Source organism: Marmota marmota, unplaced genomic scaffold (assembly GCF_001458135.2).
Source record: "Marmota marmota marmota unplaced genomic scaffold, marMar, whole genome shotgun sequence".
Taxonomy (NCBI): Eukaryota; Metazoa; Chordata; class Mammalia; order Rodentia; family Sciuridae; genus Marmota; species Marmota marmota.
This window is the reverse complement of record NW_025999999.1, coordinates 9,417,270-9,433,787: the sequence shown is the minus strand read 5'-3', so window position 1 is coordinate 9,433,787 and position 16,518 is coordinate 9,417,270. Positions and strand designations below refer to the sequence as shown.

General features: G+C 41.8%; 1 protein-coding gene across 1 annotated transcript in view; it reads right to left on the bottom strand.

Moving 5' to 3' along the window:
* Cfap58 (cilia and flagella associated protein 58) overlaps nt 1–16,518 on the bottom strand; it is a 94,540-nt gene that overhangs the window by 58,770 nt on the left and 19,252 nt on the right. Inside the window, exons 8-9 of the mRNA XM_015494863.2 lie at nt 13,812–13,894; nt 10,283–10,474 (exon numbers count right to left, since the gene is read on the bottom strand). Coding sequence (XP_015350349.1) covers nt 10,283–10,474; nt 13,812–13,894 — 275 coding nt within the window. The remainder of the gene's footprint in view (nt 1–10,282; nt 10,475–13,811; nt 13,895–16,518) is intronic.

Sequence of the window (16,518 nt, the reverse complement as noted above, 5' to 3'; positions counted from 1 at the left end):
GGTGGCTCTCAGCAGGTAGAGATGCCAGCGATCAGAAAATCTGACTGCGACAATAATCATGGCAGCACAACACAGAAATTCCACCCCGCTGATTAGGTGCAAGCATATATCTCATCTGCACTGCAGTTCTGCTCAATTATGAAGGCTTAACACAGTTATTCTGTGAACACAAGAAAGAAAAAGATGGAAAAATTCTTTCAGTTCTGGAAAGTCTCTCCTGACTACCCCACCCACCAAAAACGAAAAGAAAAGAAAAAAAAAGCCACAGGCTTATTATACAGAGCTTAAGGGAAAGCACTAGAAAGATAAGAGATAATTTAGCTGTTTGGCCATACAGGCTACTTTATCACATCAACCACCAGAAAGAAAAGTGGCCTTTAGCCCTTGACAGCAATTGAAACTGTGTCCTGCCAATGTCAAGGCCATTCCAGCAAGGGAACTCAAAGGACTTCATAAAAATGCAATCTATTGTGCACACAACATTTTTAGGAAAACGGGAAGCCAGCAGGACCACCCCCTTTTGGCAAGTATGAAAATCAGGGCCTGAAATCCCGGCTTCAGTCAATTCCTCTCAACATCAGCTCATAGAGTAGAAAGTACGAGTCTCAGTTGCAGGTCCACAGAAATTCATTTTTTTTTTTTTTAAAGGACAGACTTCTTTAAAAATTCCTTAAGAAAGCTCAGCCTGGTGGCACACGCCTGTAATCCCAGTGACTTGGGAGGCTGAGGCAGGAGGAGTGTCAGTTCTAGTCCAGCCTCAGCAACTTAGCAAGACACCCTGTTTCAAAACAAAATAAAGAGGCCTAGGGTGTAGCACCCCTGGGTTCAACCCCCAGAAATGCCCAACCCAAAACAAAATCCATTAAGAAGAAAAATGTTAGTGAAGAAAACATTGAATCAATGAAACTAATGTGCCTAATTAATGTTCAATGACTAAAACACATAAGGAGAAAATTCTTATGGAGATTTCATGTCATTTTAGTGGATTTTTCTTAACTCATGGTTATAATTAGAGGAAATAGAGCAATGTGACAGAGAATGGAAGAATGAGGACATACTTGAAGTAACAGCCCTAAAAGGTTCCTCAGAGGAAATGACATTATGCCTAGAAACTAAAGGTGGATAAGGACCATAGAAGTCTGTTTAAAATATTTACCCTTTATGTCTTTATAGAAGCATCTTCCAAAGTTTTTGTATAAATATTTAAGGAAGGATGGGATTCAATTTTAGTAAATGTCTTTCAATACATATCATTTTGTATTATTTTCTTATTGGAGCAATTAATTTGATATACTTACCAATACATTTTCCATTTAAAAAATCTTAGTTCCTTTATACATAATACAAATTCCATAATTTAAAATAAATTCATAAATGGGAAAAGTACATTTCTTTTATTTGCTTGGCTTTTCCTTTTCCCTTGAACTCCCATAACCACCCCTCTCCATGTAGTATAACTTGGTTAACCATCTAATATGTACCTTTCATATTTTTCTTTTGAGTTTTGCATAATTTATTCAGGCCTACAAATATAACAATAAAAACTCATATTCATCAGGTGCTTCTTCTGAACATGGCATTTTATGGGTATCAACTCATTTAATCATTACAAAAATTCCTGTGAAATGTGATGATTCCTATGAAATGTGATGAAATGTGATGATTCACCTCCCAATTTTGCAAGGACAGAAACTGAGGTAAAAATTAAAAAAAAGAAGAAGTAATATTCACCAAGTTGGTCAACGAGTAAGTATACAACTACAAGAATTTTTTTTCTTTGTCTTTTGTTTTGCTTTGCTTTGGAGGTTTTGTTTTCTTATTTTTAGGCAAATGGGATCTTGGAATACATGTTTGCACTCTGCTTCTTAGATGTAATAATGCCTTGGAGAAATCATCTGAAATAGCTCCAGTCCATTCCCTTCTAAAGGTGCATAATGTCCCACAATATGAGTGTGACACCCTCTCTTGGCTGTTTCTCTGTGACTATTCACTTGTTTCCACTTTTCTGCCACTTTGAACCAGGTCACAGGAAACACTTTGTACATGTGTTCTCCTTCACCTGTGCTTTTACTTCTAGGGGATGGATTCCCAGGAGTGGAATAGCTGGCTTGAAAAACATATATATTTTTAACTTTAACAATATTGTTAGATTGCTTTCCAAGATGGCAGTAACACTTTACATTTCCACACCACCAGCAAGAGTTTTCTTAATAGAAAACTACCCTCTCAGTTTCAGGATAAACCCTCTTTGGTCATACTGCATAATTCTTTTAATGTACTATTAGATTTGGTCTGACACAATTCCATTTAGGATTCTGCATACATATTCCCAAGTGATATAGCCTATAGCTTTCTTTTTAGTTTTATTTGAATGTCAAGGTCTGTGCAAATTTCATAAAGTGAATGAAGCGTCTTTCTGTTTACACATTCACTCACTCACTCATTTATTCACTCACGTAAGAACATGTACTGAAGACCTTCCTTTTGCAGAAGCTATAAAAGGACAGTTGTTACAAAGAGGAAAAGGACACACCTTCTACGCTCAGGCTCACCTCCAGTGAGTCTGCCAGGCACAGAAGGGTAATCAATGAATGGATACAACCAGTAATTCAGATATTCACATGGTGTTTTGGGAGAACCCAAAACTAGAAAATTAACAGGTAGTTTCTGAGGGTGGACCTATGCATCTTATCCAAGCAGTTAATATTAAAGATCTCCATCACTTGTGAAAACTACCTCTTCATTCTTAGCCCTCAACTATCCCAAGCAATGATTTAACATCAGTAAAGCAATGCTTATTGGTGTACCCCCAAATAACATGACACAAAGCATACAATCAGCAGTTTTCTTGAATTCTCTCTCTCTCTCTCTCTCACACACACACACACACACACACACACATACACACATAAATTATACCACTATAAGTTATATAGTTATCATCTTATGACAAGAGAATTATCTGATTCATACAAGTTTGAAGGAATTTAATTGTAAAGTAATTAGGTCCACAGTCAATGTTGAAGCTAATTATCTCTCAACTTTTCAGCGGCTTCCACAGGTATTGATTTGATTTTTTTTTTTCTTTTTGTTGGTACTGAGGATTAAACTCAGGGGCACTTAATCCCTGAGCCACATCCCTAACCCTCTTTTATTTTTATTTGAGACAGGGTTTTGGTAAGTTGCTGAGGCTGGCTTTGAAATCACAATTCTCCTGCCTCAGCCTCCTGAGCTGCTGGGATATAGGTTGTGCACCACTGTGCCTGGCAGGTATTGATTTTTTTAAGTTTTCTATTTCCCTTTGAATTTGAAGCACATGTTTTCAAGAGAATCATCAACTTCAACCAATTTTTAAAATTTATGGAATTAGAGTTATATAAAATATTTTATAGCTTTTGCTATTATTGTTGTTGTTGTTGTTATTGTTATTTTCTGTTATCATCCAATTGGTGTGGAAAGAAAATGGCCTAAGGTAAGAACACATGGACTCAGAGGTGAATGGCTTTGAATTGGTTGATGAGGACCTGAAAGGAACAAGATTACAAAATCAAAGACCAGGAGGTCTGGGGGAAAGACGTATGGATGGAACCAAAAAAAAAATTTTTTAATTTTTTAGTTGTAGATGGACACAATATCTTTGTTTTATTTATTTAATTTTATGTGGTGCTGAGGATCGGACCCAGGGCCTCACATGTACTAGGCGAGTGCTCTACCACTGAGCCACAACCCCAGTCCTGGAACCAAAATTTTTAAAAATCTTGTATCTTGTTCCTTCTTCCATCATTTCTTTAATCCACATCTTCAGAATCCTAAAAAATGAGTAGCAGGCAGACCTTTAATGTATCAACACTGGTAATTATGTTAGAAATAAATAAAAAGCCTAAATAAGGTGCCCAACTCTGGATCTGTTGTTTGATTTTTTTTTTTAAGCACTATCTTAGCCTAAAATTTAGACTTTTTATGGAAAAGACATTGCCTTCTTTAGGGTCAGTGAAACGAATAGATGGAAAATACTTTGAACAGTGTCATCAGCATTCAGCATAGCAAGCAGCACATCAGAGAAGAGAAAAATTGCTTGTTCAGTCATTTTGAGAGATGTTATAACAAGAATAATCCTTTGCACAGGTAGAATAATGCTCCAGAGAAAAAGATGGAGGCAAGGACATTTCTTTTTTGAGCATCCAACTAGCATGGGCCATCTTTTCTGCATAGAACAGTGCACAAAATCACACACTTGTTTCTGGTTTCCTGAAGCTGAGGGTAACAAGAACCCATCATGATACCAAGAAGATAGAGGGAATTTAAGTGGCAAATGAAAAAAAATAACAAGTATTGAAACTAAGGGGAAAGACAATTTACAAGGCAATTTATTTCTAAGTGTCCGGACTCAATTTAGTTTGATGGAGATCATTCAAACCCACGGCACCCAGAAGTTCAAATCCTAAAAATTTAGAAAGCCTGTGGGGTGTTAGTTAAGTAGGGGTCAAATTCCTTATCAACAGACTGTCCCCTGTTAAAAGTGGTGCATCTGAGGCTGCAGGATTGTCAGGGGTGGAGCCGGAGCTTAATTAATTGATGACACTTCCAAATACTTCAAACCAGCTCATGAGATAAATCATACTCCAATATAGGAAATTTTATTACAGCCAGAGATCTCCTAGCATTTATAGACCCACTTGAAAGAGTCCAGAGAATGCTTACAGTGCAAAATGTTAAAATCACCCGCCAATAGAAGTAAGAATGAAATTAAAAAATCAGTTGGGGCTGGGGCTCGGGCTCATTGGTAGAGCACTTGCCTGGCACGTGTGAAGCACTGGGGTTGATCCTCAGCACCACATAAAAATAAATAATAAAATAAAAGTTTTGGGAAAAAAAAAAAACAGTTAATGCCCCTTGGAGACTGTAGCACAGCCAAAACATCATAGAGACTGAGGCTGGATAAGAAAGTAGGTCATTGAATTTGGAACCCTTTAACTTAAATTTGATGAAATATCGGTACAGTGAACTTCTCTCGGAAGTTTTTCTGGCTCAGGGTCAATGGTGTGAATGCTGACGATGCATTTACCTTCACGATGAAACTGGAAAACTCCTTCTTTGGAAACAGAAAACACCTATGTGTGCCCACGCATGTGAAATTTTGAAAGTCCCCAGTTTCCCTTGCTTCCTCTATTTATCCTCTATTTTAAATTTAGAGAGACCTATCTATGTTTTGATTTGAGAGAAAGAATACACATTTGTGTCATCATGTAAGTATTTGGCATATGGTAATTGAGTCACTTACTAAATGTCAACAGACAATTGTGATAGGTCACATTACATCATACTATATAATACTAGTGCTGAACTAATCAATCTGATTTTCTAGGAATCAAATCCTGTTCTTCAGGAAAGTAGTTATGATGACACAAAAAGTTAAAAGTTGTGCATGTCCCCTTGCTGCCTTCTCCAGAGTGCTACCCGATTAAAAATGCTCTGCATAAAATTCCAATTAGCATCAAAGAAACAGGAGCTTTGTTTCATTATGAAGATATCTATTTATAGACAATATTTCTGCACTGAACACTTGCTTTCCTTGCTTATTTCTCAGACCTTGAAAGCACCACCCCACCTCACCCCCTGCCCTGCCCCACAAAGCACAATAACATCTGTGGGGTTGATGCAGCAGACTGTCACTGAAGGAGCATGGCACAGTGAAGAACTTGACATCACCATGGGCCATCCCAGTTCTCATGGATTCCTCCAGCCTTCCTGCCCCTGGAACCCCCACTGGTCAGCCTTCCAGAAGAGCCCAGCCCACTGCCTGATGCTGGTGTTTCCTTCCCCTGTCCTTCTGGCAGCCTTTCCCATCTCCTCTCACCTCCTGCTCACCACCCTCACCTCTCCTCCTCACCCCTAGGACTTTTCTTACCTAACTTCGTTTTGCTCTGGTTGATGGGGCCATGACATTCCAACCAAAGCAAGGAAACCCTTGATGGCAGGTTCCCATATTTATTCTCTTTGAGGGAAGCCTAACCTTTTCTCTGCATTTTCTTCTGTTAGGTTGAATCTCATGAAATCATGAATAGTGAGTTACGTTTTATTTACAAATAGCTCTTTCGGGGGGGGGGGGTTCAACTTAAAGGTCCTACCATCGATGTGTTTTATGAGTCAGGGCTTTTCCCTGGGGCTCTCAGAAACTGGTCTCTCTCTTTCTGGTTCTAAGGCGTATTTCCCATAGGCTCTGTTAAGCTGTTCTTTCCTTTATTCATCCTTGAGCAACCTGGGAGTTGTTGCCATCTAAGAGCAACACCACGAAGGGTGGGTTTAGCTTGATCCAACTCTAGTAGAATCCACTCTCAAATCTACCACAGGAAACACAGTGAAGCGCAAGATCCCCAGTCCACCTCCCGATTTCTAGTATTCCTTCATTTAGAGAAACTGTAGGAGCCCATTCCAATTCCCTTTACTCTGAGCTGCTATAGCAAATGGATAACTGTCACTCCTGGAGTGCCCTCCATCCAAGGCGGCTTCTCTCCATCCTGTCACCCCTCTAAGCTGTGCTCCTCAGAACACCCTTAGCCACATCGATTCCCACACTTCCTGCCCACGTGCTCTCTGGGCTGGCTACGGTCCTGTCTAGTTGGGCACAAACAGTTGAATCATAGGAAGGTGGGACATGATGGCCAATTTCATGCGTCAACTTGACTAGCCACAAGGTGCCCAGATTAAACATCATTTCTGGGTGCATCTGTAAAGGGGAGGGGTTCCAGAGGAGATTCGCATTTTATTCAGTGGACTCAGTAAAGTAGGTTACCCTCCCCCATGTGGGTGGGCATCACCCAGTCCACTTGGTGGGCTGAACGGATCAGAAGGGAGATGAGTGAGGAGCTCTCCCTACCTGCCTGCTTGAGCTAGGACACCTCATCTCAACCTTGCTCGCCCTCCTACTGGGGTTCAATATGGGCTCCCTGGTTTTCAGGCCTCAGGCTCAGACTGATCTACACCACCAGCTTTCCCGGGCCTCCTGCTTGCAGGGGGCACAGCTGGGGACTTCTCAGTCCCCATAATCACATGAACCAATCCTCCTATTTGTTCTGTTTCCCTGAAGATCCCTGACTCAAGCACAGAGTGACACCTGACCCACGCCTAATACAGACCCCGAGCTGGGGAAGGGGCAGATGGAGGGGGAAAGCTCTGGAGCACCTTCCCACCTCTTCTCAGGTCGTCTCTTTGATGAAGAAAATGCAAGGGACCATGAGTGGAGCCCTAGGCTTTTCTCAACTCACCTCTGTTGGCTTTCAAATTATCACCCGTCTCTTACATTTCAACATCAGGCTTTATGTGGTCCTAGTGTTCGATGCTGTTAAAAACGTCTCATTTACACCTGCACCTTATTGACATTTTATAAGGAGTTGAAATAGCTCCATTCAAATGCCACTCTGAGGAATAACTCTGGATTATTTATCAAACAAATTGATTTATCATTTACCTAACACTTACTATGTGCTAAAGATTCTTCTAAGCACTTTACAAATGTTACTTCATTTAACCTTCACGACCACCTCAATGACGTGTGCCTCCAACCCTTTTTGTGTGCATACACACAAAATTGGGGTTAAATTATATATGATTAAGTTTACACTGTATTTCTCATATTCATGTTATGAACAAGTTCTCCACTTAAACATATTTTCAAACAATGATTATAAGCAACTTAATATTGCATCAAATAAATGTAGCACAATTTAACTTAAAAAAAAAACATTTGGGCTGATTCCTGTTTTTGATGACTATAAATTATGCTTTGAAGAATATTCTTTTTTTAAAATCTTTGCATTTCTTATTTTTTTCTCTTAGGTTTGGTTTTGATAACAGAAATTTACAGGTCAAAAGAATAAACTTGGAACAATGTATACTCATTTTAGAAGTAAATTAAAATGTCAGTTTCATTATTCCTCAATGTCCTACAAATAGAAAATATGAAAGAGAGCTTTTTATTTGCAGGAATGCAGGGATGTGTGTGTGTTGGTGTGTGTGGACGGTAAAAAAAAAGAAAGATGGAGAGGGGGCAAAAAGTCCTTCGTAAGAAGTCCAGAGATGACATCAGTTGCTGCAGCAAATGATAGATGGTGTCAGGGGCTAAGGAAAAGATAGAACTATTGTAGTGGATTAGCAATATTGTAAGAACTTGTGCTTAAATTGTTCTGGTGTCCACTTCAACACCAGAAATTGTGAAAAACAGTTGACAGTAAAACTTGGTACCAGGAAGGTACCATCTTTACAAGGAAGCAGGGGGAAAAACATGCAGTCCTGTATTCCAACTAGTAGCAGCATTCTTTTTACCTTTCATCATCTACCCATTTGTTTAATAAACACTTGTTTAGTGCCTACTATGTGCCAAGATGTTAGAAATAAAGAAATGAAGGAAATAAATTTATTGAGCTCAAGAGCCGATCATAAAGCAGAGGGAACAAAAATGCAGATAAGTAACTACTCTGGAGGTTGGTAGGTGCTAATCCAGAGACATCTGCAAACACATCAAGTAGGCAGTAACCAGCTGTCCCCAGAGAGTCAAAGGAGGCTTGCTGAGCACTTGAGTTACGTCTTGAGGGATGACTAGGAGTTTGCCATATAGAAAAGGGGAAAAAGGACTTTCAGGGAGAGCTTGGAGCTCTGTCCCATATTCAGAGTGCCTAACTGCTGTGCCACGTATGAGCTACAGGTGTGTGCCTAAATATTAGTCCACTCCACCCACAGGACAGCCATGTGGGACTAGGCGGTTGGCGTCCCTGGGCTTGTCCCTCTGTCTCTGAACAACCCCTACTCCCATGAACCACAGACATGAAATTTTCTTCATGTGCTGTGATACAAAAAATGTTAGGTTCACAGCCCCAGGGAGCCAAGAGGTGACAGAGCTTGGCAGGGTAGCAGAGTAAGCCTGGAGTAAAGGGGACACGAAGCAGGGCTGCAGCTGACCCTCATGGGACATTAACATGAGCAAAAAATAAATAAATAAATAGACCTTTGTTGCTATAACCTAATGTAACTTTATGTAAACCAATGTCCTGGTCCAAGCTCTGGAACAGGAAGACCACAAGCTCTCTAGGAGTCACTAAATCGATCAACGGGGCTTATCAGATGATTAAGTAAGAAGCAAATACATTGTCCTCTAATGGCTCCTAATCAGAACTGCAAGAGTCTTCTGGGAATCTTGGTCCAGTTCTGCTGGAGCCAGACAGAGCACAGGTACCAGCGCCCCCCCCCCCCAAGAAGCTTCTGTAAATGTCTGCCCAGCATTTGTTCAGCCTGAGTGGTAAGACATTGATTTCCTATCACTAAAGCTTGTTCCCTGCTTTCTTTGTGTCTGTAATTCAAATGCCGGCCATCCCCTGTCATCTTTGAGATTTCACTCCAAAAGACAAAACAAAGCTTAAATGCAAAAGCTTTGGTAGAATGCACTGTGGATTTCACTGGAGAGAAGAAGAGAGAGCTCACAATGCACAGCAGAGGTTTTGGTAGAGGGGGGAAATACTGCTCACATGAGTCTTTTCCCCACAATCTCTTCTCAGCCTCACAGCTATAACCCTCACTACTCCCCAGTCCGGCAACCCCATCTCCAGACCTCTGCCTGGAACATCTAGGAGTTTGGAGGGTACTAGTTAAACGACTCAGGCACAACACCCACCAGGTGCTAGGACAGTTGGTTAAAGCAAAACCCACATCCTGAAGTCCTTGTCATCCATATGGCCTTGAGCCTTCTCCCTTAAGTAGTTGACAAGAAAAGGAGTTCTAGAACTCAGTTACCACGTGTGCATCTCTACCTGTGGTGGGATTTTACAATTACAATGTTACTAAAATAAAAATGGCCCTTGAAAATGTGACCCACCTGGCTAATGCCAGTCATCAATGGGGTCTCAATTTGAGCCAGGAGAGTTCCGTGACAGATGGGGAGTGAAAAGAGAGGGTTGAGAGATGGTGCTGCTGGCAGCCCTGGGATGGGGGACCAATTCGGGGTGGCTGCACAGGAGGAAAACAGAAAAGAGGCAGATGCCCACAGGATGGAGGGGGGCGTGGAGAGCCTCGGTGGGAGGACACCAAGCACGAGCACTTGTCCATTTCAAAATCTGGCCCAGGAGGGCTCCGGGGTGGCTTTTATTCTGTCCACATCCTTCCTCTTACAAGTGCGTGCAAGCCACGGCAGAAAGCTGAGCAAACCGTCCTTGCTGCCTCCTGTCAGGACCAGAGCTGCAGAGGGAGAACGCGCCCCGCGCCCCCGCTCGCCCCGCAGTGCCCAGGGGCTCACCTTTTGGGTCAGGTCGCTGGCCTCGTTGATGTACCGGTCGCGCTCCTTCTCCAGCTGGAAGATGATCTTCCTCTGCTTCTGGGCCTCGTCCTTGTAGCTCTGGATCTCCTCCTCCAGGTTCCTCTTGGTCTGCTCGTGGAGTTTCACCAGGTCTATCTGCTTCTGGGTGGCATTGACCGCCTTGAGCATGTTCTAAAATCGGGAGAGCGAAGCAGCCACGTCACTCCTGATGTTTGAGGATTCAGGGTTCCGTTCACCTCCTATCTCATCCCTGAAATAATTAGATGCCTTGTCTTTGGTATGAATGAAATAATCCTATTCTCTATGGACTATAAAGAGCCTACTGTGTTAATTTGGCCCAAGGCACTTTAAATACTCCTACAGATGCAGTAGGCAAACCAGCATCCCTAAGAAGCAGGCTCTATGTTGCTCCTATTTTAAGGGGAGAAGCAAAGACTGAGGGTGTTAAGCTACTTGTCTACAAGTTCATGTGACAGGGACGTGGCACGGCCAGGACTGGAATCCATAGCTGGCTGACCCCAAAGTCTATGCTTTTAACCCTCATCACAGCTCCAGTCTTTATCTAGCAAGGTTACAACAATTGAACCCAATCATATAACTCAGACTTTGACCATGAAGGGAAAAAAATCTGTTTTTAAAAATGCAGATGCCGGCCAGGTGGAGTGGCACAGGCCTATAATCCCAGCTGCTCAAGTGGCTGAGGCAGGAGGAGTTTAAAGCCAGCCTCAGCAAAAAGCAAGGCACTAAGCAACTCAGTGAGACCCTATCTCTAAATAAAATACAAAATAGAGCTGGAGATATGGCTCAGTGGTTGAGTGCCCCTGAGTTCAATCCCGGGTACCAAAAAAAAAAAAAAAAATGCAGATGCCTAGAATTAGTATATATTAGTATATTTTACCACAATAAAAAATTATATATGTGTGTGTGTGTGTGGTTGTGTGTGTGTATTTTTTTTTTAAACGTGGATGCCCATGTCCTAGCTCCAGCATTTCTGATTTGGTGGATCTAGAATGGGACACAGGCACCTACATTTTTAGGGGGGGAAGTTATGTGTTGATCTCCAGTACCAAAATGGAAACATGCCTCGGGGCTGCCCAATATCCTCTAATGTGGAGTGAACAGCCCTGCATCCCAGCAGCCATGCTCAACAGGAGGGTCCACCTCCTGGGAAGGGGACATGGGGGAGATGCAGAGAAATGGAGGGCCAGACAGAGTCGAAAAGAGGGAAGATGTGATCCACGCAGGATACAGAGATGTGTGGAAATGTCACGGTGAAACCCATTAATTTGTACAATTAATACCAGTTAATGAATGAAAGAAAGGAGGGAAGAAGGGAGGAAAAAAGGAAGGGTGAGTTCATCACACTAGCCACAACTAAATGACCCTGCCAGGGACTTTTGAAATAGAGCCTTCATTAGTGTCTCTCTCTCTCTCTCTCTCTCTCTCTCTCTCTCTCTCTCTGCGCGTGTGTGTTTGTGTGGTGCTGGGGATCAGACCCAGTGCCTGTGCCTCTTAGGCAGACAATCTACCACTGAGCTGCACCCCCAGTCCTAGGCTTTCTCTGTAGAAGAGGAAAAATTGGCAGCTGTTGGTCATGGCCATATGGACTGGCAAACAGAGAGACAGTCTTCCCCAGGAGGAAGCAGGAACTCTGCAGGAAGTCTAGTGGTGGGGAGAGAAGCCTTTCTTCCCAAGAACTGGTTCCAGGCCAGGATCCTCTCATTTCCTGAGGCCCCTGTATCCTGAAGCTTCTTACAGTTCCTTCTCAAATCTGTAGCTAACCCAGACTTGCAGCTAGGTCCAAAATCCACTCCCCTCTAAACAGGTCAAATACCCGCCCATAAAACATTGGTTGTGTAATGACATAGAAAACAGAAAAGGTCAACTTTGTTTGCAGGTGTTTGATAGACATTTATTCTGTAAAAGACAGACACTTTGACACAACAATGAAAGAACCACAAAATCTCCATGTTGCTGCCTGTCAAAACTATGTCATTCATTCTTTCAGTGAAGATGGCATTTCAAATCAGTGAGGAAAGAATTTATTATCAATACAGGTTGATTGCATACCTGCAGAGCCCAGTGCTAAGATTACAATGGCCAGGAAAAATAATTAGAAAATACACCCTTCCCTAAAGGAGGAAACAACATTAATTAAAGCAAACAAATGAATGTTAAACTGCTGTTGTGCTACATGTCCTATTGTGACATAAAACCTATTAGTTGTTTACCAATATATAAACAATAAAAATGAATTAAATGTTGTGCATGTTAAAAATTAATTTAAAAGCTGGTTATAGTGGTGCACACTTGTAATCCCAGTAACTCGGGAGGCTGAGGCAGGAGGATCACAAGTTTGGGGGCAGCCTCAGCAATTTAGCGAGATCAAAGGCAAATTATCAATACCCTGTCTCAAAATAAAAAATAAAAAGGACTGATGAGGTAGCTCAGTGGTAAAGCACCCACCAAGTGCAATCCTCAGTACCAAAATCAAAAATAATTAATTTAAAAATCTAAATCCAATAGTATGATTAATATGTATACATATATAGCTTAACGGAATAATTTCCAGGATTATAGGAGGAAAGAATTTGAATGATTTTCTTAATGAGTGCCTAGCATGAAAAGAAGCAATCTCCTGCTATTTCCGGAGATTTCCTAAGTAGTCTACTTTAAAGGGAAGCATAGTTTGTTTTGTTCACATTTATTCAATTCTGGGAAACCTAAAGGAAAGGAATGATTCAAGTCAGAGTGAACTAAGGCTACTTCTACTGTGATGAGATCACACTGTCCTGGTCACCCCTGCACACCTGTGGCTTCCCAGGAAACCCTTGGGCAGGAAAGTTTGCCCTAAATCCTTGAAAGTAGTCCATCTAAATGACTGTCAGTGGACTCCTCTGGAAGGAAGAAAGAGAGGGCCCTGCCTTCAGTGGAGAGCCTCCAGGTCTTTAGGCTTCCCCAACCCCTCAGCTCTGGACCTCTACAACAACCTCAAGAGACCGGAGGGACAAGGCCCCAAAACAAAAACCTACAACAATCCAGCAAGGATAGATGGAGGAGAGGTTAGACTTTTTCTATAACTGTCTGCCATTTTCATCCCTAAGCCTTCAAAGTAAAAATCTAATTAGTCTTTGCACTTATAATTTTTGGATTAGCCTAAATTGTAGATTATAGATATTAAATTCAGAAATTTTGATCAACGGCTTAAGATGCCAAATAACACACCAGTAATGAAAACAGAATCTGCAAAACACTCTGAAATCCCCGCTGGTTTATATGTTAATTCTCCAAAGTCCCTTTGTGCTCTCCCCTGATAATGCAGTTTCCATTCAGGGCCAGAGAACGGTAGACTGTGAGCAGCTGCTTAGGGGGAAATTGAGCACTATTATTTAGTCTAATCTACCTTTGTTTGCCTCAGAGTTTTCTTTCCCCATTCAACTGGTTGCAGGCAGATATAATAGCACTAAAGAGAGACATTTATTCGCCATTGTTACTATAACAAACTCACCTTATTTAGTATTTCCCTCTCTCTCAGAAGCTCATCCATGGCTTTCTTATCAAGTTCTGCTTGTTTCTTTGAAGCTTCCACCTCTAAATCGTCAGGGAGAAAAATAATAATAAATGCAGGGTCAGCTTAAGAGAGAATCTGCCAAAGTCGTACAAAAACAGCTTTATGTGTTTGTCTGTAGCTATAAAACCACTATTAGTTGAGTGATATGTGATCTTCATTTTAACTCAGTGAGGAGTCATCCCCACACACACACTAAAAAGAAAAAAAAAAAAAAATTGAGGCTTAGACAGATTAAGCCAGATGAGAAGATTCTCAGCCAAGAGGTGACAGGGTTAAGATGAGAAGCTTGGCTTCTCTGACTTCAAAAAGTCCCTTGCTCTTTAAATCGTTTTTATGATATCAGTAAGTAGAAAAACAGATAAACAAAAGGGAAAAAATATAATTCAACCAGAATCTACTTAAGATTTTGGAATTTCACTTTTTCCTATGAAAATATGCATGTAAATGTAAACAAATATACAAACACACACACTGAAAGGGAACCATACTAGACACGTTATTTTGTAGCTTGCTTTTATAATTAACAAATATAAACTAAATGCCTTTCCTTATTATACACATGCATTACACTTTTTTAATAACTCCATGGTTTTTCATTACATAATAAAATGCATAATTTATTTTGCCAAGCCTCCATTTTAAAATTTAAGTTGTTTTTTTGTTTTTTTTAATGATTATAACCAATGACCTTGTTAAAGTTCTTGTTCATTTGCTCCTCTAATGGAGGAAGTCCTGGATTTTTTTAAAATTTCTTTTTTATATGTAGATGGACACAGTACCTTTATTTTATTTAGTTATATGTGGTGCTGAGGATCGAACCCAGTCCTGATACATGCTAGGCCAGCGCTCTACCACTGAGCTATAACGCTAGCCCTTGGATTTTTTTTCTTTTTAAGATATTTCTCGATTTTACTGGGGAGATCCAACATGGCAGTGGGCGGGGAGGCAGCACTTTCAGTACCTCCTCAATAACAGGGTCAGAGAGACGCATGGATACGCTTAGATTCTACCTGCTGAGAAACTCCTAGCAAAATTCCACTGAAGAGAGACCGGCCGGGAATTAGTAGGATTTTTGGAGGTGACAGTTTGCCCCAGACAAGTGAATCTCCGCCACGCAGCGCAGAGGTCCAGACCCGCCAGCTGCTGCCCGCGCAACTCAGCGACCGTCGGCCGCCCGCCCGCTGCCTGCCCCCGGCCCCGGCGACTGGGCAGCTAGCCTCCGAGGCGCAGCTCAGCAGGAGCGGCACAGGGACTATAGGAAGAGGTCTCTAGCCAAGCCTTCATGAAATAGCGAACCGGGAACTGAAACCAACCAGAGACAGACCAGTCCCACCCCTCCCTTCTGACACTCCAGCAAGGAGCCTGGGGCCCGCCATAGCAGAGAGGTGACGTCACCGGAGTTCGGCCAATGGAATTCCTACCCAGCGGAATCCACTTTNAATTAAACTGTTGGTTCCCAGATCACGGCTCCCCAGCACTGGGGCTTAGATGAATGACAGAGAGAGTGCTCAGTCATTCGGGAAATAGGACACGCGGTGGGGCTGCAAGTGTAACCAGATCCTTGGGGAACCGCCTCAGGTGAACAGGACCTGGCTGGCTGGCTGGCAGGAGGAAGGGGGGGAGGGGCCGGAGAAGTGAAACAGCTCTGGACTAACAGGATTGAGAGACTCCCAGGAGCCGCCTTGCAGGGATTGCGGTCGGCACATAGAGGGCAGAAGCTCGGCTCGGAGGGCACAGCTCCACCTACTGGAAGAGAAGAAAATGGATCTCTAAGACTTCAATTTTTTTTTCTCTCTTTTTTCTTTTCTCCCCTTTTCCTTCTTTCTTTCTTTCCTGTTTCAAATTTTATTGTTCTTTCCATTCTCCTCTAATCTATCTCTCTCTCCTTTCTTTTTAAGAGCACCTTCCTTCCCCTACCCCCCAACTTTCATCCCTAGCATTATGTCTTCCATTAAGTGTAATTGTCTAAATGCAAATAGGTGAATGTTTCAAGGCTGCCTATAGGGCTCCTAAATACCTAGCTACTACCAAACACCCTGATCCAATCGCCTGTTAATATACCCCTTCAGTAGAGCAATCTTCCAAAGTAGCCAAGACATACTAACCCTCATACCATCATAGCACCTAACTTAAACATAAAGTCCTAAGACCAAACAACAGGTCACTATATGCATACAGAATTCGGAAGCCTTTTATGAATTGAATGAATCAGCTTTAAAGTACAATAAAGCCCAACATTTCTAGGCATAGTCTCCCACCACAAAGGAGAGACCACAGAGATATACAAAACCAAAACAGATTTATAGGAGAAAACAGAAACACAGCAGTTAAACAGAGTTGGAAAGTAACGTGAACAACATGAAAAAACAAGGGGAAAAAGGATTACAAACAATGCAGGACAACCTAAATCTACAGGAGAACCTAGAGGCATCAGAAAAATGGACAGAGAAAGAACTCAAGGCATACCTGACTGAGATGGAATGGAATCTAGGAGAAGTCATGAGACAGCAAGTCGAAACAATGAAAGAATACTTTGAAAACGAATTGCATAAGCAAATTCAAATTGCAAAGAAGGAACTCTACCAGGAGATAGAGATCCTAAAAAAAAATCAAACAGTAATCCTAGAAATGCAGGAAACCATAA